The 26,392-nt window shown below is 46.5% G+C and overlaps 1 protein-coding gene across 3 annotated transcripts in view; it reads right to left on the bottom strand.

Annotated features, from left to right (window-relative positions):
- SHROOM4 (shroom family member 4) overlaps positions 1-26,157 on the bottom strand; it is a 365,241-nt gene extending 339,084 nt beyond the window's left edge. For all 3 annotated transcript variants that reach the window (XM_069211858.1, XM_069211860.1, XM_069211861.1), the window contains exon 1: positions 25,831-26,157. In XM_069211858.1, the coding sequence (XP_069067959.1) occupies positions 25,831-26,121 (291 nt within the window). In that variant the 5' untranslated portion in view covers positions 26,122-26,157. The remainder of the gene's footprint in view (positions 1-25,830) is intronic.
- Between the last annotated feature and the right edge of the window lie 235 nt (positions 26,158-26,392).

Below are 26,392 nucleotides of genomic sequence, written 5' to 3'. Positions count from 1 at the left end.
TGCAAGGTCAAAGAGACAAACCCAAGAAGAGTGCATTATTCAGGGTCTCGGGAAGACTGCCTGCTGTTATGAAAACAAGATGTTTGCCTTGGATGCAGAACACAGACAATTAAAGCCAGGGATTGATTACTGTAATGAAATGTTATTCAGAACAAAGAAAACATCTGCATCGCAAAACTTTAAAAAAAATCCCTGCATCATAACATCTTTATGAACCAAAGCATCAATCACAAGGCTCTTTTACAGGCCTGGATGGCTTTACTTCTACTGGGCTTGGCAGGGTGTTGACAACCTGTGTAGTGCTCGTGGTAGAGAGACCTAAAAGCACGAAACCTATGCTGGCGTATATGTTCTAATATATCCAGTTGCAGCATATGGTTTTTGGGCATACATGTATGTACATATATGGTACAAGCGCAAATGACCACTAGGCAATAAGTATTTCCAAGATGAAACAGGTTACACCTTAAGTTTTCTGAACAGTTGTTTCGTCGACTACCAGAAATCCTATAAACAAGCAGGTATCTAAAGAAGAAACCATTTGTAAATAGGTTGAGCGCGCAAGCGCTCTGGCCTGTTGTAACGCACCTGCGGGCTTTTAACCACGCCCACCACACGCCCATCACTATCACTCGTTCATGGGCTTGCCTTTCAAAAAGCCTTTGTTATCATTGGTAAATGCTTTACTCTTGTCCCTACTTGTTGCAGTTTTGTTACTGCCTTGGCCATTGCCCCTGTTACATGGATAATTGTACTTTTGCCGATACGTTTGACTGTGAGCAAACTTCTTTTTCCTTTTGTGTCTCTTGTTCACACTCATGCTCATGGCGGCCGTGGTGCTTTGAATTGGCTCACTTATGTCAACTGTTTTACTTTTCATTTTCAATTTATGTGGCAAGGAAAGTCCAGTTAGGAATTTACAACGCTAATAGCTCTAACTTGAGCAAACGCGAGACCCATTGTATTGCAAATGCATGTTTTTCATATGAAATTTCCTACAGGGGCAGAATGTTCAAACTGCATGCTCAAACAACCCTTAGCCAACGTAGCAAGATTGCAAATGACAAGGTGCTGTGAATTTTAAGAGGTTGGACACTCATTAAAACACAGGGCAAAGGAGCCAGGCTCCACCAACCTGGCAGTGAGTTAGATGGGTGAACTTTAGCCCAGGGAGTAAGAAGTGGAATAAAGGGTATCCTTGTTTAGAAGGATTTCCAAGCAACCACTTTTTTTTCCTTCAGGACCTAATTTCACATTTTGGTTAAACTAATCTGCAAATGCCTTGGCCCACCAGGAAACAGAGCATTTCTGTTGATGTAGTTAGACCTTTATGAGTGAACTTCATCAAGACAGTGATTGGTCTGTTTGGAATGGATGCTGGCATCGAACATGCCTCATCACTTTACAAGGCAGTGTGAGGCCCCACCATGCCCACAAAGGCTGTACGAGTCTCTTGGGTGTAACCACCACACCCTAGGATACAACTACAGAATATACAATCTAAGGCAGTAAGAGTGCCATTGGGTGGGTCATGGATAGGACATTTTCAAAATATGCCCTGGTAGGCAGTGTAAGTGCTCTTGGGTGGACGCAGATGAAAAGCCATACTATTAAAGGGCAGAAAGAGCACTCTGGGGTTTAACCAGATAACAGGAAATAGCATCAAAAGATGTATGCAAGGGCAATATTGCTTGCCAGGTGTGGGATACAGATGATAGGACACATCCTGAAAAAAGGAAACTCATTGGATCAGGGAAGATTAGAACATCACCTCTAAAAGACTAGCTTGCAAGGTTATTGGATGAAACTAATATAGCAGAGGTGTCCAACCTACGCCCAGGAGGGCCAGATTCATATCAGATTTTCTGATAGCCGTGACTTATGTAGGCGAGTTTCACTGGGATGCCCTATAAGTGCATTTATTTTACGTGGATATCTTGAAATTCTGGCAAAGGTGAGGACCTTGTGAAACTACACTGCACACCCAGGGGCTAGCGGAAAGGGTTATGGAAAAGCGCAAAGCAGGGGAACAAAGATTACTCTCTCTTTACGCCTGTTAGCCTGAGTAAGTTACAGTGCAACTTGAAACAGAAAACATCTGAGGTCAGGTGGAGGGGCTAAATGCATAAGGGAGGAAACAGCTCCTGGAAAGAAAACCCTTAATGCCGCTCTGTTTCTTCAAGAAAAGTACAGGAACTTCCAAAAGGTATTTTAAAGTTACCCTCGGGTTTCTTTGATTCAGAGTGTTTACTGAAACACCTCCACGCATAACCACACATTCCAAAAATACTGAATGCCGCCCTTCTGGTCTCCTTCCGCCATCACAATGCGCCCTTGTCCGTACTAGGTTAAAGTACTGTGTGGGGCTGAGGTACGTGTGCGAAGGAAGGTCACAACGAGAGGGGGGGTGGGTTAGGGGAAGCAGAGGGAGACAAACTGGAAAGCAAAGAGCAGACTGTTACCTGCAGAGCACAGGCAGCCCTCAGCAGTCGAATCCCAGCAGAAGGATGTGTTTAAATGTTTGTGGTAAAGACGGATTCCTTCTGTGAGGGAGAACACACTCGGGAGTCACACAGTAAACTTCTTACAACAGCAGGATCTGGGCTTCCGGAAAGTTTGCCGCGACTTTTAAAGTCATTTCACATCGTCCACTCCCCCTACCCCTAAAGCGCTATAATATGAGTTTTTAAACGTGAAATATTTCACTACGTGAGATCAAACGCAGGCCTGGCTATATCAAATCTTAGGGTCCCCAGAAGAAGAGGGTACAAACAAATGAAGTTATAAGCATCGCGATGTCTGTAGTCAGACGCGCAGGACGCCGGTGCCGAGGATCAAAGGCGCGCTCTAGTCAGTGCCCTCCCGCGGGGTCAGCGTCGCGAGCAGAGGCCCACATCTGGCTTCTCAGCGGACTGCACGCCGCAGGCAATTTGTACTCCCTCCTGGACTTTTAATAAGCGTGATCCCGCAGGGGAAGTTTATCCAAGTGTTACACGGCGGACAGGGCCCCCGCGTGCTGTGAAACTGTCCCGATGTGCTCCGGGCAGGAATAACACCAGCGGCTGCTCACGGAGACCAGTTTTTTACTGGCCTGTTACTTCACGGACCGTTTACAGCACTAAGGGGAAGAGTTGTTATTTGCACCTGGTAAGTACCAATATTTAGGGCTCGGTACTAATAGAACCCGCATTACCTCCCATTACAGGTTTTTCTGCTCAGGACCCTCTTGAAACTGTGTGTTGTGCACGTCAGGGCACAGTAGGGGCGCCTGTGAGCTGGTTTCATAAGACTATCGAAGCCCAGAACATCATGCTGCAAGGATACTGTGGCACATATGTGATATCGATCAGCATGTTTTGGGAAGTATAGATGTACTAGTCTTACCTCCAAATGTACGTGCCTGGACGAGTATATCATTCCTTCGTGTTTTGTACTAAAACCGGCCACATTCACCAAACTGTGTCAGTGACGCATATGGGTACATGCAGTGGCATAACAAAGGCCCCAGCAGCCCACGAGCTCCAGGGATCCCCCTCAGCACACTACACTGTGCACGGGTGGCAGCCCCCCCTAACTGGGTTCAGAAGACAGGCGCCCCACTCCAGGGACTTTGCAAGGAGGCTCCCTCAAGTTTCGTTATGCCACATATGGGTACATGTCCTATCTTAGTATCAATGCTGTGCCAACTCTCTGATGCGGAAAGAATACGTGGCAGTCCAAGGTAGTTGTAAACTAGTTATTGAGGTGTTTTGCCAATTCTCACCCCAATTTAAAACAAGCATTTGCAATGCAAATGGGTCTTGTGTTTGCTCATGTTAGATCTATTAGCATTGTAAATTCCTAACAGGACGTTTCTTGCCAAACAGACTGAAAATAAAAAATAAAACGGTTGACATAAGCGAGCCGATCAAAGCGCCGCTGTGTGCGCGAAGAGAGAGACAAAAGGAAAAAGAAGTTCGCTCGCAGTCAAAGTTATCAACAAAAGTGCAATTATCCATGTAACAGGGGCAATGCCCAAGGTGGTAACAAAACTGCCCCAAGGAGGGACAAACGTAAAGCAGTTACCAACGAAAACAAAGGATTTTGAAGGGCAAACCCATGAACGAGTGATAGTCATGTGCGTGCCGTGGGCGTGGTTAAAAGTCCAGACAGATACCAACACATCGGAAAAGCAGCGTTGCGCATTGCTATGCTGGACCTAAAAGGCCAGAACTGTGACAACGCGCCAATAAATAGTTTACAACTACCCTGTAGTGCCACACCTTGCATGCATATCAGTGATTTCTTGCTCTCACCCTCTCTCTCCCCATAGTTGCTTGCAAGCCCAACACTGATTAAACAGATCTGGGGTCTTTTGTATTTCTGTTCAGAAAAGACCTGGCCTAGCACTTCAACCTGCACAGATCCCAATGCAGCAGGACCAAGTTTGATTTGCGCAATGTTGGTCCTTACCTGGACTACCATAGCAGTTAAAAACAATGGACTGGAGTGGGACCCAAAGCGACTGCCAATGGCTGAGACCTTTGCGAGCATTCCACCAATCACCTTTCTGCTTTCCACAGCATAGTACGGAACTGACTCCGCCCACACACCCTCCAGCACTTTGGAAGCAGTAATATGTCAGATTATCTCTTCTATGGCAAGCCTTTCACTCTTCAAAAATCTCGAGCTAATGTTTGATGAAGTGATCATCAGCAAATGAAAACAGGACAAAAAGAAATATAAACCAAGGGTTCCCCAAAACCTAAAGACTGACAGGGAAAATACAGTATTAAGAGCAAAAGAATCCACCTCCAAATATCTGGCATACATAAAGAATCAAACTCAAAGATTGAAAACAAAACAACTTTTTATGCGTGGGATATATCTCTATTTCTTCTATTCGTTTTTGAATTCATAGACAATTGTTTATAAATAATGATGTAAGCATAATAATTCAACAAAAGACCACCGCCTTAACCTAATCACCTAACACACCACACTCACAGACGTCGTACATACGAGTCGTGCCTTACACATCATATATCATCCTATGGCCAATTCAAACTTTGTTGTGACATGCCTCTCCTACCTCATAAATTCTTTTACGATCAGAATTTCCAGTGAGATCATTTAACTTCAGTTTCCAGGATTTGTGTCTCACTCAGTGCTTAATTTGTGCTTGTTGTTGTTTCCGGTGCGGAGCACCAGCACTTATTTTTGAGGGCAGGTGCTTATTTTTCTGCCTCAAGCATTTGCTGAGAGCAAAGACATATTAAAAAGACGGAGGAAGAGAAAAATGAAAAAGCGTCACAAAGGGAGAAAGCAGAAAGCGGCAAGAGTGAGCTGAAGGGGCAGGGAGTGCCTGTAAGTGGATTGAAGAGGCCTGAGATGACTCATAATCGTGCTTGTACATTTGAATGCATCCGCCGCATGAATAGAGGAGAGCTCTGGGCACCGGCACGTTTTTATTTACAAATTAAGCACTGGTCTCAACGCTACCTCGTCTGCGTCTTTACTTATTGGCTACAGTGAAACCAGGCTTGAAACAGGAACCATCAGGAGTGCTGAAATGCAAGCTCCGCCCACCTTGCACCTAGCCATGACAGGGATGGCATCCCCTGCGTCCACCTGTTACTTCCGAGCATTGTGAAAGGCCTAAAAGCGAGGAACGCGGGTGAGCTGGTCCTAATGACTGGGACAAGGGCGAGTAGGGCTAAGAGTAATGAAGATTACCGGAAAGTAATCGGGCCATTTGCTAACAACCTTTTGCAACTTAATAGACACTTGATCACGAAATTTCAATACAAATCAGTGCATCAGAGACTTTGGTGTCATAACTGGAATTAAGGCCTAAAAGCAGCCAGGCTGGGGCTGCTCCGGTCTACAAAATGCCCACCCTGCATTTTTCCAAACTCCAGAATGGGGCAGGTAACCGGGAAGCAGTGTAACTTTTATGGATGGCCCTCTGACAGCTGGGTAAACAGTGGTACAATGACGTAAGCTCTCCAAGGTCACACAAACACGGCTGCTCTTGAATGGCGAAGCCGCGGTTTATCACCATGAGGTCAGCCGGTTCCTGGAACACAGCTCTGCCTCGTCACACCTGTCCCACACCTGTGCAGGTGATCCCTGGCCTTTACTTACTTTGGCTTTACGGAGAACCCTTTATTCGAAGCATGACTTAGAGCTGCATGTCTGAGCATCTCTGCTGTTTGGTAGAAGAGGCAAGCCATGTCCCACACAGAGAGACTTGTATAAATGCTCATCCTTTCTGGGGTTGTACAGCACCACCCCCGATTTTAATTTTCCACTCTTTCAAAACATGTTTATTTCCTAAATGATAAGCAGAGAGGGCAGAAGGTGTCTGTGCTGGCTGAACACGTTTGAGAAATTGCCACCTTCAGCAGACAAATTCACACTTTTAAAAAAACGCTGCTTTGGTTATGACGCTCATTTTGATCTTTTGTTTGGAAAAGTGTTTCCCCCTTGGCTTCCTCCGGTGCCGTGATACCGAGTCGCATCCCAAATAAGGGCCTGCAGTGAACTCTATGACGTGGACATTTTAATGGACGATGGATCGTTTCTCCTATTGAATTATTTGAGAGTGACAAAGGTGCATTGTTACCCTTTTTACTAATGTTTAAACTAATGCTATGTACAACTGCGTGGGAAGGGGGCTGTAAATCTGCTCGTGCCCTCTGTGAATTTATATGCCAGCTTTATGTAAAGGCCTCTATGCACACCGCGTAATTTGCGTAGATATTCGCTCCGCGTTTCGTTTCAGGCCCTAGGTGAGGCCTGTGCAATGACGACTCCCCTGTTTTAAACAGACAACAAGCGCACCCAGCCCCTTTTCAGATTCCGGTACTTCCGATTCGGAAATACATCCTGCAGTGCTGTCACTTCCGGTCCTGTCCTGTCCATAACCCCCGTGTACATAAAGCACACTCTGCCTCTGCGTCCTACGCGAAGATGCCTTCGCCTTATCTCTTCCGCCAGAGAAGCCGTCAGCTTTCAGCAGGGTCAGGGGTCGCGAGATAAGGGGTGGAGGGGGTCGGCCTGTCTATGCACGGGGCATCATGTGACCTGCAGCTCCAGAAGGGCGAAGCTGCAGTCATCATAGGACAATTACTCTTGATTTCCCGTTTAAAAATGCGTAAACCTGACATTTCGTCTATTTCCACAGTTTACCGCCACGGATGATGCACTAATTGCATTTGTTTTACATTTTTGAAGATGTGCAAACCTGAAATGTGCTTTATTTGCCGAAAAGGCTGGCACGTGGCTAAAACAGAACAGGTGAAAACCCTCTGTGTGAACAATTTGCACCGGACTTGTAACCCCTGGTTTGGGTGCAAACTGGAGTTTGCGCCTGAATCTGGATTAGCAGCTTGGAATGAGTGTCCACATCAGAAAGGGTGGAGCTGTGTCACTCATACAACTTGACAACGTGGACTTAATACCGCGTCTGCACTTAAGAAAAACAGATGGCCAGACAAAATACTTTACATGTTTAATATTGCAAATATGCGTAGCAAAACCCCCCCGCCCACACATATTCATCTTCCAGTCAACAGTAGGGCGATTAGATGACTCCATGTCACCTGGCACCTCGCTTCCATTCCTGGACTTTGCTTGGACATATCACTGTTATCAGGTGTGGGTTCAATTAAAATGAACCAAGACTACAAATCCCAGAATGCACAGCTATGTTAACTCAAAACCCAGATCTGGAAAAGATGTGTCCTGGGGACATGGAGTCATCTAGCCACCCTGGTTAATAGGCGTGTCTCCTGACCCAAGTGGAAATCCCCACCAACGTTAACACATAGACACCAAAATCATACAATAAATGAGGCTTGCCACCTAACCGGGAATATGACCATAACACAATGCCACTAACACACATCACAAGCTGAATTAGAGTCCGGAATACGATGCTAACCTCAGAACCAACTGGAACATCACCAGACTGCCTAATGCACAACACAGCCACCCAAATAACAGAGTAAGTGCATTTACCGAAAACATGACATGATGCTGCATCGGTTACAAGTCCACAGTACACTGGCTCCTGTGACCCTGACTCATCCAGGCCCTCTGCTCTGCGCGCAGCATTTCACGCCTGGCATGCTTGTGTTGGAACAGAACAACTTCTCTATAGATTTCCCATGAGGAAGGATCTCACACTTTATTAAAGGGTACAAACAAAATACACCCATGCAAGCATTCCTACACAAATGTATGGTCCACCCTACTTTAGCCGTAACACTGATCTCTGACAAGGGTACCCCTTTGGTACTCAGTCGTGTGTTAAACCGTTACAAATATATCATTCTCTGGCCCTAACCTGTGCATTAGAACATTTACAATATAGTTCAATGTGGAAGATTAACCCAACATCTTTTTGTAATGATCCAATCTACTACGGCCAGTCCTTCCATAAGAAACAACCGTGGCTCCTTTTTTGGTGAGACGTGATTGGGCAGTTCCAACCCCCGGGAGCTGCGTAGGAATGTATGCACGACCGCAGCTCCGCCGAATGACACACTGATGCAACTTTGCACTGAGGTTTCAGGATTACACAGGTTGCATTAAGGGCCGGTGCATCCATATGACAAGTTAAGGCAGCATCACTTTGCATCACCACCAGCTGCGTCTAGTACAGATGACTACCACAATAGCTCGTCTAGCATGGGGAGTTGCAAGTATAGTGTGTGTGTGTACAGTTTTGCACCAACACTTGAACGGACCATTTTGTGCAAAATGCCGCAATACAAGTTCACTTGAATCGTCAGGCCGATGAGCACTGGACATTATAAATAACTCCACTCCTCCGCCCCCACCCCCAGGTTTTACACCCAGCTCATCGGGCAGTTGCTGGGGGGCGTTACACCTGCAAGGCAGGCTCCTTAACTGGTGGGCAGAGTGCACTGGGGCGCCGGGGAGAGGTCGACGAGTTGACAGCCCTGCAAGGGCCAGGCCTTCTCGAAAACAATAGCCTCTGGTCACATGTTTGGAAGCTCAGGGGGTGGGGCAGGGCAAAGGGCACGTGCGCCAGAAGCCAAGCTTCGAGGCACCCAGGAATGCACGAGTTTTACTTCTGGATAAGATTTGAAGATAATGTCCCAATTCAGACCTGCCTGGGCAGCTTCCCAAACCGCCATCTCGAACGGGACGGTAGGAAATGAATACATATCAGGGGCGCCGCTCCCCCATCAAACCTCCCTCGAAGCTGGAAAGGAGGCATTTTCTTCTGCCCTGGGTCAGCTGCAGGCGTAACCAGTGTGCCAAGGGCCCTAAAGCAAGGAAAGGAACGAAACTCCCCCCTCCGCCTGCTGTTTGATTTATAAAATACAGCAATAATCAGGGTTCAGTGCACCTTCTGTACCAAATGAAAATTACGCCCCTGGTCAGCTGCAGATATGGCAACACTTGCGCATATATTTCATGGTCTGGTAGCAAAAAACAGTGCACAGATTCAGTCTGCAGTCATTCTTCGCTCATTTCGCACGTAAGCAGAATAATTTCGCCCAGGCCATGGTACCTGGGAGAAATAGCACCGGTCATGTTAAAATACCACAAACGACACTAACAGCATTGTCTAAACAACCGCTGGAAAAGCCAGTGGGCCTCGCATATATTCTGCAGCATCAGCAAAAACATAACAGCATCGGTAAAAAAACGCAAATGAATCATGACGCGATGCCGGCAAAACGTGAAGATGTTTAAGCACGTAAGATTTTTTGACTGCAAACAGCTAAAAGCTGTAAGTACGACCTAAAACGAACATGGGCGTAATTCATAAAGATTCTCCTATCCGCGAGTGCGGAGTAGTCCTGGCTTACTCCTGCTGGATTGGCAGCAGAAGCACCATCTTGGAGTAAGTCAGTGAGTGTTGTGAACAGCACAGGTTTCTGCTAAACATGGAAAGTGTTGCAATTTCAAAACAGCTTAGTGTCATTGGAATCTGGACCCCAAAAAGCAAAAAAAAAAAAAAAAAAAAACATAAAACAAGACAAAAAAGCATCGCCCTCGCGCCAGCATATTCAAATTCCTTCTACCTCCCAGCACATCCTACAGAAGGTTATGTGCAATGCACCTTACGAGTCCCACATCATTCTAAACCTACATTTTTGCTATATATAAAACTAGTTTTGTATTTGAAAGGTTGTGTCCCCTGAATATCGAAACCACAGTATGGATGGGATACAATATTGAGGACAGAATATCGAAAATAAAATATCAACAGGTAAGTAAGTCTTGATTTGCAATACCTAACTCCACATATATGTACCTACACCATATGTATCGCTTCAGGGTACGTATCTGTGGCATGAGGGATTTTATATATATATATATGTGTATATATATATATATATATATATATATATATACTTACCTTTCTCTATTGCATCCCTCGCTATTTTGTGCCTTGATATTCTATCCTTGATAATATTGTACCATAATATTGTTGGTGTCGATATTCAGTAGTACAATCTTTGCAAAATATATTAGAATCTGGAGGGTGTTCCACTTGAAATGTCTAAAATATAGTTGAGCTTTCTCTAGCCGGCTGCGTCACCGATGTGCATCAAGCTTCCTGGAGCATTTGCACGTAGTTGTGTCTTTTATAGTCAAAGGCAGTAACTCATTCTGATAGGTCCAAGTTATTGGAGTTAATCGTGGGGCAACTAGGAGCTATCCAGGGTAGATTTGTAGGATAACTACCCACTTCTCTACGTTAGTTGAAGAATACTGCCTCCACTCTCAATTCTCAGCATGACCCCCTACAGTATGAGACTTGCAATGGATCTTTATCAAAGCCTAGCAAGTGGGAGGCACTGGACCGCTACATCCAGTATACAAACGTCGGGCAGCCATGATTATACAAAACATGGCCGCCCCTAATGCTGGGTTTCAGAAGGGGATGGAGCATCGCAGACTCTTTAGAAACCAACACCATCTCAAGTGCAGCGTTTGCCAACCATACATTCCATCTACAGTCCTATGGCTACAGAGCTCTAACTTTATGACCCCCTGCAAAGCCACCTCCCACCAGGCCCAACTCCAGTAGAGGGGGTCATTTACGACAGAAAAATGTACCCAGCAAAAACAACTAACCATGGGCTATGTCACCACAGTTGGTTTCCTCAAGCTGGGTACGACTCCCAGGTGTTTCACACAGTCGACAGGAGTTGCAGAATCACGAAAAGGAGGCGGAGCTTCATTCCCAACCGTGGCAAGCTAGTGGTATGGACTCTCAGTCGTTTAGGCCATAGGCAGATTTGGACACGCTGCCTGGAATACCTTCAAACAAGTCTTTCTCATGGTGCTGAATTCTTTTAACTAATGTGTATGTAGGCTTGTGCGTCACCTGCAAAGATCAAGTCCATGGTCTTTGATTAGATAGTCAACAGCAGCCTGAGGCATCTTAAACAAACACTGGCAAAGGCAATAGGCCTGGCTTTCATGTGGCAGTACATTCACAAATGCTGTTTAGGAGCACTGCAAGCACAAATGCTGTTCGTCATATAAAAGCCTGCCCTATTGGCTTTCAATTCCAGGGGAAAAAGTGACCAATGCATATGGAAGATAAAGAACTGACTGCGATAAAAAGTATGAAGAGGGACTGTACTTTTCAGATGTAAAATTGATCATCATGCTTTCCAACTGAAGAACGTCCTGGAAGGCAGAATGACACACCAAATGGCCAATACCATGAGGTGAGAGAGCGGTACTCAAGTGGTTGCAGCCTTAGACAACTCTATATATATATCTTAAAGAAGTGGTACCAATACATCCTGGAGATTGCATCACAGTCAAACCAGGCCGAAAAGTACTGGCTGTAAAGTAGACCCTTGAGGGACTCCACAGCCTGCCATCAATGACCCAGATTAGCTGGTGCGGCTTGAGAGATAGGATGGAAACTCGCAATGATCCATGACACACTCATCACATTATGCTATTCTTCTAAGATGCAAAAGGACAACGAGATGTAGTTATGAGAGCTGGAGGCACCAGGAAGCACAGACAACAAGGCCGCCTGATGTGTAGGAACATGAGATACATGCTAGGGGTGAGCATGTGTAGGGTTCAGTGAAAGGGTCAAGCAGTCATTAGCCAGCCGGGTCACTCCTTTTGGAAGCAAGAAGCTCAAGTCAGTAGTACATCCACCCAAGCATGAGCTAAAGAGGTAAAGAGGCCTACTAACCAGTTTCTGTTCTGCGCTGTGGCATCGGGTGGCTCAGTGAACAATGTGGTAGCAGGAATCTGCAGCTCTCACCTGCACACTCAATCCACTAGCTTTGGCCAGCAAATCATCATCTGGCTACCAAGTGGCTCAAATGCATGTGCCCCCCTTTAGTCCAAAGGTTACATCTTGGACGATTTTTGGCACAACGAAAATGGCAAAAGCAAAACTACTTGTTCCATAATGCAATGTGGTGATCGATAAAAGCCTGAAATAGCTGCAGGGGTTCCACTTGCCAGCTATGGCCTTGGAAGCTGGCTTTCGAGGCATGGTGGAAGGAGTTCTTTGCGCCCTTCACAGGAGTGTGTGGTAGCTTGAAACAGGTCAGATGGGTCTAGGGTTGTGTCTGGTCCATGTAGCACCAAGCCGAGGTCTTCTTTCAATAAATCACCCGGCATCACTCAATGCTGTAGGCCAAAATATTATTCCTTAAAAGAGAAGTAAATAGGCTGTCTCGTGGAGGAAACAGCTGGATCGCTAGAACAAGTCACAAAAGTGGGTTTAAGTAGAACAGTGTAAGTCACCTCAGAGGAAAGAAGCTGTGCCAGCCGCACTGAGATGCACAAAACAGCTGGGCACCAGTGTGTCACCCAAGTTAACACAGGTTAGATTTAAGTATACTACATCCACTGTTCGCTCACTCTGCCAACACAATTTGCCAACATCCAGGGATGCTGACAGCCAGAGACTTACTGAATTTAAAGGAATTTCCTTTATACCGAATCCACACAAAACGATCAGAACTGGAGAAAGAAAATCATTTGTCTGATCCTCACCCTATTCATTGGTTGGATCACTATTAGAAGGCTTGATATATTTTCTATTAAATATTATCTTTTACACCGTGCAGCACAAACACAGTGTTTTATTGTGCAACCTTCAAGGCACTCCATATAGAGGACCACTGGAATTATGGGATTCTGTGACTGCAGTATTTTCTGCAGAGTTGATGTTTCGATGTGGTTGCCATATAAGCCACCATGTCCTGCACATTTTGCATGTCAACAAAAAACACATTTGCTGTCACGGTATCTAATTAAATCACCACAACGCCTTACTAGTGTGGTGCATGCCTAACAAGATCGATAATTAAATAAATAAATACACACATACATGTTAGTTGTGCGCCAGTACTGCCATCTCAGGTGTGGAGCTTGAAGACACCTAAACATAAACCTGGCGAGTGAGGGCGGATGGTAAAGTGGTTCTCAGGAGCCTATGGACATCCAACCTGTATGAACTCATCATCCCTCAGAAGTTTCACAAAGTTGACAGAAATGTCAACTACCAGGGCAACATAAAACGAAACACTTCTGTAAACAAGGAAAAGTGATACCTGCCAAGAGACACGCATCTGTGCGTGCTTGGCCTGCCTCTTGTCACATCACTTATGTGAACAGGACGCCAAGCAGAGCTCAGGCAGCCCCAGGCGCTGGACGGTGGTATTTTGAGGCGCAGACGTCTTGGGAGGAGGTCAGGTTTCAAGGCGCTCGCATGTAGGCGCTTCCCGTCTTCATACAATACCCGTGTTTCTGTGTAGAGAATTGTACGCCAACAGTCCTTGAAGAAGCGGCCGCGGGTACGCGGACCGGTTTGGCGGAATAACTTTATGAGACAGGTGTGAGGCCGGGGGACGTTCCTGGAAAGTCTTCGATCTGATGACTTCCATCCCAACCCTACCAAGTTTGCCAGGTCCGTGCGAGATGTGCTGCTCCAGTCCAGGTTTTTTCTTTGATTTCTGGGAATTGTAGGCATGTTTATTTCATTACAAAACAGGACTACAAGTCCCAGAACTGAAAGGAAAAAAACAACTGGGTTGGAGCAGCACATCACGCATGGACCTGGGCAACTTGGCAGCTATGCCATCTTAAATATGCCTCCTACCAGGGGCTCTGTGCCCAATTTGTGGATAGCGAGGGCAGCAGTCACAAGGGGGGCTGCGACCTAGGAGGCTGGTTTCAGGACAGGATGAGTGGCCGATCCAGGCCCTGCAAGCATCTCCTGCCGCAGGCTCTGCCCAGTGCCCGCGTGCAGTATATCAGCCCACCCATGTCTAGCTCGGCCGCAATGCTCTAGTGCGCATGCGCGGAACACAGACAGCCAAGAAGTAGTGTTCCTGGGTGACACTGAAAACAGGAAGGCAAAGCCTTTAGGGGCGGATGGTGAGGCCGCCAGTGTCAGAAGCAAAAGAAAGGTGGGTGCATATGCTATTGCAATTCTGCCCCCTCACCACTTCCATGACACGAGCAGGAGAGGACCACTCACTGCCCCTGTGGCGCTGCAGGGCATGGAGGGCTCAACCACCTGCAGAATGGGTAGGTGAGCAGGGGTTAGTCCTGGGTGGTGAAGGGGAGGTGGCAAAGAGTAAAGCTACTTGCAACGACGGTCTGTTACAACCGGCTTTAAAATTGTAATTTGCACAAAAATTCTGAAACTGAGTTTTCATATTTCCCCCCATACCTCATGCATTATTTCTAAGTTTAATTCCATATTTCCTTCGAGCTCGAAACCTATATTACTGGATCACTTTAACTGACCATCAGGGCTACTTTTACATATTGAGGAAAAAGTGAACACTGGCTTCCTCACCTGTGTTCTTTTGCGCACTGGCCCCGCTGAGTCACATTGTCTATCCAGGTAGCGACTAGCTGAGGCCTGTGGTATACGTGAGACTAGCCGAGGCCTGTGGTATAAGTTAGACTAGCTGAGGCCTGTGGTATAAGTGAGACTAGCTGAGGCCTGTGGTATAAGTGAGACTAGCTGAGGCCTGTGGTATAAGTGAGACTAGCTGAGGCCTGTGGTATAAGTGAGCCTAGCTGAGGCCTGTGGTATAAGTAAGACTGGCTGAGGCCTGTGGTATAAGTAAGACTAGCTGAGGCCTGTGGTATAAGTGAGCCTAGCTGAGGCCTGTGGTATAAGTGAGACTAGCTGAGGCCTGTGGTATAAGTGAGACTAGCTGAGGCCTGTGGTATAAGTAAGAGTAGCTGAGGCCTGTGGTATAAGTGAGCCTAGCTGAGGCCTGTGGTATAAGTTAGACTAGCTGAGGCCTGTGGTATAAGTAAGACAAGCTGAGGCCTGTGGTATAAGTAAGACTAGTTGAGGCCTGTGGTATAAGTGAGACTAGCTGAGGCCTGTGGTATAAGTAAGACTGGCTGAGGCCTGTGGTATAAGTAAGACTGGCTGAGGCCTGTGGTATAAGTGAGACTAGCTGAGGCCTGTGGTATAAGTAAGAGTAGCTGAGGTATAAGTGAGACTAGCTGAGGCCTGTGGTATAAGTAAGACTGGCTGAGGCATGTGGTATAAGTGAGACTAGCTGAGGCCTGTGGTATAAGTAAGAGTATCTGAGGCCTGTGGTATAAGTGAGACTAGCTGAGGCCTGTGGTATAAGTAAGAGTAGCTGAGGCCTGTGGTATAAGTGAGCCTACCTGAGGCCTGTGGTATAAGTTAGACTAGCTGAGGCCTGTGGTATAAGTAAGACAAGCTGAGGCCTGTGGTATAAGTAAGACTAGCTGAGGCCTGTGGTATAAGTGAGACTAGCTGAGGCCTGTGGTATAAGTGAGACTAGCCGAGGCCTGTGGTATAAGTGAGACTAGCCGAGGTCTGTGGTATAAATGAGACTAGCCAAGGCCTGTGGTATACGTGAGACTAGCCGAGGCCTGTGGTATACGTGAGACTAGCCGAGGCCTGTGGTATAAGTGAGACTAGCCGAGGCCTGTGGTATAAGTGAGACTAGCTGAGGCCTGTGGTATAAGTGAGACTAGCAGCTGAGGCCTGTGGTATAAGTGAGACTAGCAGCTGAGGCCTGTGGTAAAAGTAAGACTAGCTGAGGCCTGTGGTATAAGTGAGACTAGCCGAGGCCTGTGGTATAAGTTAGACTAGCTGAGGCCTGTGGTATAAGTAAGACAAGCTGAGGCCTGTGGTATAAGTGAGACTAGCCGAGGCCTGTGGTATAAGTAAGAGTAGCTGAGGCCTGTGGTATAAGTGAGACTAGCTGAGGCATGTGGTATAAGTAAGAGTAGCTGAGGTATAAGTGAGACTAGCTGAGGCCTGTGGTATAAGTAAGAGTAGCTGAGGTATAAGTGAGACTAGCTGAGGCCTGTGGTATAAGTAAGACTGGCTGAGGCATGTGGTATAAGTGAGACTAGCTGAGGCCTGTGGTATAAGTAAGAGTATCTGAGGCCGGTGGTATAAGTGAGACTAGCTGAGGCCTGTGGTATAAGTAAGACTAGCTGAGGCCTGTGGTATAAGTGAGACTAGCTGAGGCCTGTGGTATAAGTGAGACTAGCCGAGGCCTGTGGTATAAGTGAGACTAGCCGAGGCCTGTGGTATAAGTGAGACTAGCCGAGGCCTGTGGTATACGTGAGACTAGCCGAGGCCTGTGGTATACGTGAGACTAGCCGAGGCCTGTGGTATAAGTGAGACTAGCCGAGGCCTGTGGTATAAGTGAGACTAGCTGAGGCCTGTGGTATAAGTGAGACTAGCAGCTGAGGCCTGTGGTAAAAGTAAGACTAGCTGAGGCCTGTGGTATAAGTGAGACTAGCCGAGGCCTGTGGTATAAGTTAGACTAGCTGAGGCCTGTGGTATAAGTAAGACAAGCTGAGGCCTGTGGTATAAGTGAGACTAGCCGAGGCCTGTGGTATAAGTAAGAGTAGCTGAGGCCTGTGGTATAAGTGAGACTAGCTGAGGCATGTGGTATAAGTAAGAGTAGCTGAGGTATAAGTGAGACTAGCTGAGGCCTGTGGTATAAGTAAGAGTAGCTGAGGTATAAGTGAGACTAGCTGAGGCCTGTGGTATAAGTAAGACTGGCTGAGGCATGTGGTATAAGTGAGACTAGCTGAGGCCTGTGGTATAAGTAAGAGTAGCTGAGGCCTGTGGTATAAGTAAGAGTAGCTGAGGCCTGTGGTATAAGTAAGAGTAGCTGAGGCCTGTGGTATAAGTAAGAGTAGCTGAGGCCTGTGGTATAAGTGAGCCTAGCTGAGGCCTGTGGTATAAGTTAGACTAGCTGAGGTCTGTGGTATAAGTAAGACAAGCTGAGGCCTGTGGTATAAGTGAGACTAGCCGAGGCCTGTGGTATAAGTAAGAGTAGCTGAGGCCTGTGGTATAAGTGAGACTAGCTGAGGCCTGTGGTATAAGTAAGAGTAGCTGAGGTATAAGTGAGACTAGCTGAGGCCTGTGGTATAAGTAAGAGTAGCTGAGGTATAAGTGAGACTAGCTGAGGCCTGTGGTATAAGTAAGACTGGCTGAGGCATGTGGTATAAGTGAGACTAGCTGAGGCCTGTGGTATAAGTAAGAGTAGCTGAGGCCTGTGGTATAAGTGAGACTAGCTGAGGCCTGTGGTATAAGTAAGAGTAGCTGAGGCCTGTGGTATAAGTGAGCCTAGCTGAGGCCTGTGGTATAAGTTAGACTAGCTGAGGCCTGTGGTATAAGTAAGACAAGCTGAGGCCTGTGGTATAAGTAAGACTAGCTGAGGCCTGTGGTATAAGTGAGACTAGCTGAGGCCTGTGGTATAAGTGAGACTAGCCGAGGCCTGTGGTATAAGTGAGACTAGCCGAGGCCTGTGGTATAAGTGAGACTAGCCGAGGCCTGTGGTATACGTGAGACTAGCCGAGGCCTGTGGTATAAGTAAGACTAGCTGAGGCCTGTGGTATAAGTGAGACTAGCCGAGGCCTGTGGTATAAGTGAGACTAGCCGAGGCCTGTGGTAAAAGTGAGACTAGCCGAGGCCTGTGGTATAAGTGAGACTAGCCGAGGCCTGTGGTATAAGTGAGACTAGCTGAGGCCTGTGGTATAAGTGAGACTAGCTGAGGCCTGTGGTATAAGTGAGACTAGCCGAGGCATGTGGTATAAGTGAGACTAGCCGAGGCCTGTGGTATAAGTGAGACTAGCCGAGGCATGTGGTATAAGTGAGACTAGCCGAGGCCTGTGGTATAAGTGAGACTAGCCGAGGCCTGTGGTATAAGTGAGACTAGCCGAGGCCTGTGGTATAAGTGAGACTAGCCGAGGCCTGTGGTATAAGTGAGACTAGCCGAGGCCTGTGGTATAAGTGAGACTAGCCGAGGCCTGTGGTATAAGTGAGACTAGCCGAGGCCTGTGGTATACGTGAGACTAGCCGAGGCCTGTGGTATAAGTAAGACTAGCCGAGGCCTGTGGTATACGTGAGACTAGCCGAGGCCTGTGGTATAAGTGAGACTAGCCGAGGCCTGTGGTATACGTGAGACTAGCCGAGGCCTGTGGTATAAGTAAGACTAGCTGAGGCCTGTGGTATAAGTGAGACTAGCCGAGGCCTGTGGTATAAGTGAGACTAGCCGAGGCATGTGGTATAAGTGAGACTAGCCGCGGCCTGTGGTATAAGTGAGAATAGCCGAGGCCTGTGGTATAAGTGAGACTAGCCGAGGCATGTGGTATAAATGAGACTAGCTGAGGCCTGTGGTATACGTAACCGTAAGGTGAAAACCTCCTGTACCTGGCTTACCACCCTGCCCACCTCCTAGTTCTGGAGGAGTTCCCCCTGAGATCTATCGACTTTATAACCAACACATTGGTCCATTTAGCGGGGTTAGAAATGGTCGGTCCTCACCCAACCGCCTCTCCGACAGGAGGGTCAGGCTGGCTCATGGGTGGGTCGGTCCCATACGTTCCTACCATGGTATGACTTCTCCAGGCCTGGGTTTGGTTCATGGTCAGGCCTTCATAGCGGAAGTACAACTTCAAACCAATCCCCGACGAGGTACACTAAAGGGTGCACCTCCCCACCTACCAACCTCTCCAGCTCCTTGTTTTACCAGGGTTGGAGTCCGCTCCTGCTGGGTGTGTCCTATCTCCCCAGACCCATTGTAACTCGTAGGGTGTTGTTACTAGGTGCACAGTTGGCTGTTTTTCACTTATGGATCCTCCTCAGCAGCCACCGTTCTCAGAGGCCCACATCACCTGTCAGTACATTCATGTGCTGCAAACCCTTCTGGTGAGAAGTACCGAAACATACAGTGTGCATTCCCACCCACCCTGCTGATGACGTGGCAAGAGTGCTTCAAATCAGGATATGTGGTTGAATAAATACAGGGTAACTTAAATAATGCATGTTTGCACTTACAGCAGGCTGCTTAGCTTTCTCTGCTCCATGGTTTTCAAACTAAGATGAGTAACATCCTTCCCAACAATTTAAGCAACCTAGATACTGGTTTTAATATGAAAGACATAAACAACCCCGCCTGCTATTTTGGGGATAATGTTTGTGTGGGTGAGTTAATAGGTTGATTCAGACTTGTAATATAAAAAACAGATTTCCTCCTCCCTGTGCCATAGGGAACAACAGGCCAAACCGCTGTGCAAGTCACCAATATCTAAACTAGTGAAATAATCTGCGTGAGAAACAGTCAATAAAGCCAAGCTTCCCCACAAATGGTATTCCAACAGATGGACTTATTTCAGTGCCGTGTTACTTCACGATATCTTGCAAAAATGATTTTATTCATTCTTATTTCCACATAGGCAGCTCTTTTGGGGTTCGTGTGTCTCATCTTTTTCACTAGGCCACAGGATACAAACAAACATGAGCAAGTTTATTCTGAACTTGAGTTTGTAACTTTGTGTTATTGAATTTTACAAGAGAAGCGATGACATAAGTAAACAAATCGAATATATGTTCTGCTGACCTATATATAGGTCTGCTAGAAAATGTTCCCTTGCTCTGCTTGATTCCACTCAGCAACGAGACGCTAAATAAACAAGCATTGGCAAAGCCAACAGATCAGGGATTAAGGTGCCATCACATACAACGTTAGCATATTAGAGAGACATGTGAAGGAGACGGAGTCAGCAGAGGAAAGAGAGAGGGATATAGTTGCTTAGTAGACCCTCAGGCACTTTCAATGCAAACACTCGGGTAGAGGCGGAAGGGTACAGCCAAACAACCAATAGCATTGGGTGAGAGAATATTAGTCCACTGGGCACATTCAAGACATGACTGACAACATTTCAAGCCAATGGCTGAACAGAGCTGAGTGAAGAAGTCCAATGGATGAAAGAAACGGATCAAAGCTTACTTTAAGTATAGCAACAGGTCACTTAGATATCTGTGCTATCAAATTCCAAACCTAAAAACACTGCCAGGACTACTTTAAAGTTAATTAGTAGTAACCTTGATGTGTATGGTTTGTTTTTAAGAGTGTCATAAATGTGAGATGTCTCATATGAACAATTAGGAACTGAAATGCATTGTTCAATTCCCAGGCCAGTCATGCCCCAAGAGTTGGCTAAGTCAACAAGCATTTGCAATGCACTAGTGTCTCGCATTTCTCCGAGTTACAGCTATTAGCAGTTGTAAACTCCCAACCGGATTTTTCTTTCCACATTGAAAGAAAAAAAACAGCGTGATCGTGCTGCTACAGTTCGCTCGTAATGAAAATTTCGGCAAAAGTGCAATTATCTACGTAACCGGCAAAAGTGCAATTAACTATGTAACACGGTCGATGTTATGCAAAGCGCTCGACTTCTGCCAAGCGAGATCACGCTGCGAACAAAAGATAAAAAGTAGTCCACAAACCTGGCGGGAAACAGCGAGCCTTGCATGTTTTCAGTACTTCGTCGCTGCGCTCGAGGAGGGCTAACCACCGGAAAAGGCATGACGTATGTATGCCTTCCACTAATGAAAGCAAGCAGATTTTAACAGGCAAGCCCACGAACCAATGGAAGACACTGACGCGACGTGGACGGAGCTCTGAGCCCCTTTCTAAGTTCTAAAGCGTCTCGCAAGCGAAACAGATGCACAAGTGCATGTGACGCAGGTTCGATCCTAAAAAAGCAAAAAATTGGTTGGGTCAGATAATGCATCATTGATGTCACGAGCATTGAAAAGGTCAATGGGAGGGCTGCTTCAGTTGTTGCTTTTACAGGATCAACTGGCTCCTGATTCCACACGACAAAGCCTCGAATTGCAGTAGACAGGACTGAGTGAGTCAGGCTTACACCAATGTGCACTACACCATGGCACACTCGTTTTAAGAGAAGAACAAAATGCAAAACATACTGCAACTTACTCTCAAAAGATGCTGCCCTGGTGATTCAACTGAAATAGTTTCTCTTACTGGCGTTATATAAATCCAGATTAAATAACTAAAAAAAAAACAAGCACTGACAAATGCTATTTTATGTTTGTGAATGTTTTTTGTAGAATGTACACATTGTACAGAGTAAGGCATTTTCTAACAGCCAAAATGTGTATATTTTTAATGAAAAAGCACACATTGCGCATGTAGCCCTGGCACTGAATAAGACTCATTTTTGTGAGGGTGTGCACACTGTGCAAGAGTGGAATGCCATCACTCACAGTCGGGTAAGTGAGCATATCCAAGCTCTATGCTGTTGTGGGTGGATGCACCATGTGAATGACACTAGAGTGGGCCAATGGAAGAGGGCGACTGACTGAAAGTCCCTGTATATAGGATATGTATTTTCCTTTTTTTTTTAAAAAAGGTCTTGACTTACACTAGACCTAAAAATAGTTCTGCACATTCCCAGCCTGGCTAGAGAACATTCCTTGTGAAAAGCATCAACTCATAAGTTACATCCCTTTGCCTGTCCAAATGATTGTTTCCTTACAAACTCTTTGATCTCTGGATAACTGAAACACTCTACGATGAGGCAAACTTGGGGTATAGAATTAGCACTGTGGCAATGTATTAGAGCATTTTAAACAATAAAACATCATTCATTCCACAAGGAAGAAACGAAACCCATTTACTGACACAAGTTCGCGCCCAACTCAGCTCATCAGCAAAGTATCGTTCCAATACACGTCAACAGGGCAACCCGGTCAAATGAGACGAAATAATCCGAAAGCAGAATATACTATATAAACTTTGAACAAAAAAGCCCTCTGTGGCACTTTCAGCCTAGAGTAAGAACATATATACCTGTGATTGGTGCTACAAATGTAGTTTAATCAATCTTGTCTAGATGAAAAAACACTTCCGCCAAACTGTTAAAGCAAGTCATGAAGCAAGATATATATCCAATTGTTGTAGAGTGTTCGAGCAGCTGAAATGGCCTCGACAATATGAAATTTGAATAACTAAATAGGTATCATAAACAAAGACTATGATGGTTAATGAGGAGTCCAGGGACAATTAACATCATTTCTGTGTACAGCACTACAGATAGAGGTATTCAGGCCCCTGAGAGGAGACTGCTGCTCGGATGGTAAAGATTGGTCAGGATAAGGGGTTTTAAGGTGTTGTAGAACGTATGGAATCAGAGGTAAGAGGCAGTTTCAGGTTTTAGGCTTCTGGTCTCCAAATGTTTGCCCTCCAGTTGCAGCTTGGCAGAATTTTGGCACAACAGCACCCTTAAGACTTTCACATTGGGCCATATCAGGGGATCCTCTGTCTTAGGTACCAGGTAACGCAGGTACCAGGAGGTGAGGCTGGTTTTATCTGCAGTCATAGGCTCCTTCAACACGTGATAAAACTGCACATCTGAAAGGTGCGACAGCATCGACAACTGTACTAGCCATATATGCAGCGCTGCGGAGTGACATGTCTCTAGGCGCATCTGCCAAGTGGGTTAATACCGGATAAAAGGGCCCGGAGTGGATCTGTACAGCATGAAGAAGACATGTTCTGGGAATTTACGAAGGCCAGTTGGTACGACCAAATAAATGGTCCTAATCTCAGAACTTAAATCCACACATCACTTTACAAAAGATGATGGTGACGTACCTGCTGATGCCATTCGATGACCACATTTCCAGCAGCACATTTAAACAAATGTAGTATTTTCCTTAAGATCTATAGTGATGTATTGGAGTATATTTGAAGGTTACTTATGTAGCAAAAAGCGAGTAAGGGACGTTGGAACATCAAAGAGGGTAGATATTTATTCAAGGTGAGGAAGAGAGAAGGTGGCTACCTAGTGGTTGAGGTGATAATGTGTCTTCAGGTTGTTTCTAGGTTGCAGGTGGGTACCAGAAGTTCTGATGTCAATGTGCTTCTCTTGGCCTGCATGCTTGAGAATCCACATCCTTCCAAAAGATCATTTTCCCCATCAAAATATTTTTCTGAGAGAATCTCACGGAAAAAAAGCGAATGCAGAAGTCATCTGGGGATGTCTGGAGGTTAGTGGCAGCTGTGCTAGAGTTTTAGGATAGCAACATGAGAGAAATTCATATACAAAGATCCTCATCTGGAATCATTTATATCATGGTTATTCTGGAAATATGGCATAGATCCGACCTCCTGGGTCTTCGCTGGACACCCAAAGTGACTTGCATTTTTATATCACGCTGTTACATTATTAAGAGTATTACTTCCCGATGACGTCTTCCAAATGAATTTAACTACCACATGCATCGTGGGAGATGTGTTCCTAGGTCGCTTCACTGGAACAGTACTACATTTAGACATGTTTTTTTCTCATGTATCTATAGTGTTAACTGCAGCATAATGTGGACATATTTTAATCACCAGATGTAATTAATGTAGTTCTCTGCACTGAAATAAGTGTTGGGATTAATGAGCTAACATGAAAGCTTGTTCCTCCCTCATCATCATCACAGACACGGAGTTTCCGGCCTTGAGCTTTAGTGTGGTAACCTAATGCATTTTGGGTATTGTAGTCCTCATTTGCTCATTGCATAGACTTGTAAGTTAAGAGCCCAGTCCCTGCAGGATGCTGGTAGACAAAGCTGTTAAGACAGTTTCCCTGCAGTAAACAGTTGTCAATGATGAAAAGTGGCCCCTGCTTCCCCCGAGTCCCGCCCTTTACACCCTGAGACAAGACCGGCATTCCTGTGAGAATCGACTATTTCTATATTCTCTGTGGCTCTGCCTGATTATGTCACTGAAGTAAATAAAATGTGCCGATGGGACACTTCTACGTTTATTTATGTGCAGAAACCTCAACATTCACAGAAACTGCTCAAGAAGGGCTTTAGAATTCCAAGCCAGGTGACACTATCCACCCGGCGCTACTGTCCATTAGAGTTAGTGAGGCTGACCAGGAGTGAGAATCTGCTCTAATGTGTGAGACTCACGACCAATCAGTGACACAAGCAGTGGTTACTTTGTGCCCATGGGCATCCTGCGCATAATACTTTTATGTAGCGCTTCTTACTTCACTCTGGCCGCTTCCAACCGCTGTGAATAACAGGTGTTATTACTAGCCAGTTTAACGGTTCTTCCGATATAGGACAAGCAGACACCATTAAAAGTGTAGGCGGCTCATCTAGGCCTGTTTTTTTGTTTTTTGCACCACTTGTAGTTTAATTTTCCATTATAGCACTAAGTACCAGCATGCGAATAAAAGGCAGGTCTCGGCGGGCTACTGGCACGGCAAGTGGCTACTTACAATATCCAGAAACGCACTAGCAGCTGCTCAGTGCCCCTTGCCACGTGTGGCACCTTCTGCCAGCCAAACATTTTTTTACCTACAGCAAACTGTTGACACGTGACCGGAGACTGTAAACCCGCTCCTGGTGAGGGATGGTAGGAGATGTCACGTATGGAAAGAGACGAGGCCACTTGGCAGCCGCGGAACGAGTCACGAAACATGTATCTAAGAGATCAAACACCAACTGATACACAAAAAGACAACTTTGTGTTTCCCAACGAAAGATTTATGTTGGGAAGTCTGTTATTTTTGGTTGGCAACAAAGAGAGAGTCTGGGAGATAAACGTGCGGGGCCTGAAACAAAGAATGCTGAAACCTCGGCTGCCCCCAGCTCCCATGCCTGGATTCAGAGTTCTCCAAACTGGCAGCAGCGGTGAACCGAAAGAAAACAAAAACACCCCCCGCATTCCAGCATGGATCTGCCCGCTCACACAATGGGCAGCTCCACATGTGTGCATGTCTGCTCGTGACGTCAGCCTGCACTTTAAAGGGAGCACTTTTCCCCTCTCCCTCCATTACTCCTGGCATTACAAATAAGTCGGGGGGTGGGGAAAATTTCCGTCCGTCTCAAAGTCTACTGGGCATCTACAAAAACAAAGAACATGGGGAGATCTTAGCAGAGATACCGGCCAGGAACCGGAGCTGCTCCGCACAGTCCGAGTGAAAACAGTGTCAGGGAAGGGAAGTCTTTCATAAGGACACACAGCTTGGGAAGCTGAAGTTTAGCCGCCACCCCCCCCCCCCAGGACTGGATCCCATCTACCACGCGCCGAAGCAGCTGTGGGGCTGCACGAGCCAACCCCCCACCCTCCCCCCCAACACACACACACACTAGAGATTTGCCCCACTACAGCCTACTGCAAGGGTTGGGAACGTTAGAAAGAAAACTCTTGATACAAACCTCAAAGACAGACTAATTCAAATTCACTCTGACACAGAAAAAATACTTCCCACCAAGCGCACGAACACACACATACAAACTTTAATGCATGTAAAACAGCTTCCACAAAGTTGTGGGTCGTCAGTTGATTGCTCTGGAACTAGGGGGCATTAACAAAGTTTTTGCAACTTTTTCCCAGTTCAAGGACATTACAAGTGAAGAACGGACCAATTAGATTCTGCGCTCTACACATCTGGCAGTTCCACAATTTGCCCCTGCTTCTGACAGACAATCGGCCAGTGAAACTGCGCGTTATTCCCGAAGGGTCTTACCTTAGACACGATCAGGGGCTCCCCGTGCTCCAGGCCTCCCTTCAGGGTGAACCCCCAGGGTGCGCCCCCCTGCAGCTGCACATGAATGCACTGGAAGGACGCCGCTCTGTTCTCCCCACTCTCCGCATCAGCCCCAGCCGGGTGAGGGTCCTCGGAACTGGCCGTCCCCTGCGGATGAGGGTCCAAGTTTGCAGCCTCAGCTCCCCCCTGGGGAGGCTCCATGGCTGGCAGCAAAGTCACCCGGGCACCGGAGACTTCATCCCCATTCAGCCTCCATAGATCCAATTTCATGCGAAGGGGGTGGACGGTGGCAAAGTCCCTCCCCGAGTCCCGGCTGCGATGGAATCACACAGAGTAACATAACATGAAAAGTGTAACTGGCGAGAAAATGACCCAGTGGGCGGGGCCTAGCTGAGGCTGCAAGCCTATGGGGAGCTCAGGCTCCGAGGGGGCGGGGTTTGTGGGATCAATTGTCACATTGTTTCATTCTAAGGAACCCTGGAAGGAAAGGAAAGTTTTCTAGTTTGGGGGAAGTTGTCCCAGGAGGGCCGCATGGTCCGCG

This window comes from Pleurodeles waltl, chromosome 10, assembly GCF_031143425.1.
Source record: "Pleurodeles waltl isolate 20211129_DDA chromosome 10, aPleWal1.hap1.20221129, whole genome shotgun sequence".
In the NCBI taxonomy this organism is placed as follows: Eukaryota; Metazoa; Chordata; class Amphibia; order Caudata; family Salamandridae; genus Pleurodeles; species Pleurodeles waltl.
This window is presented reverse-complemented; position numbering and strand designations above follow the sequence as displayed.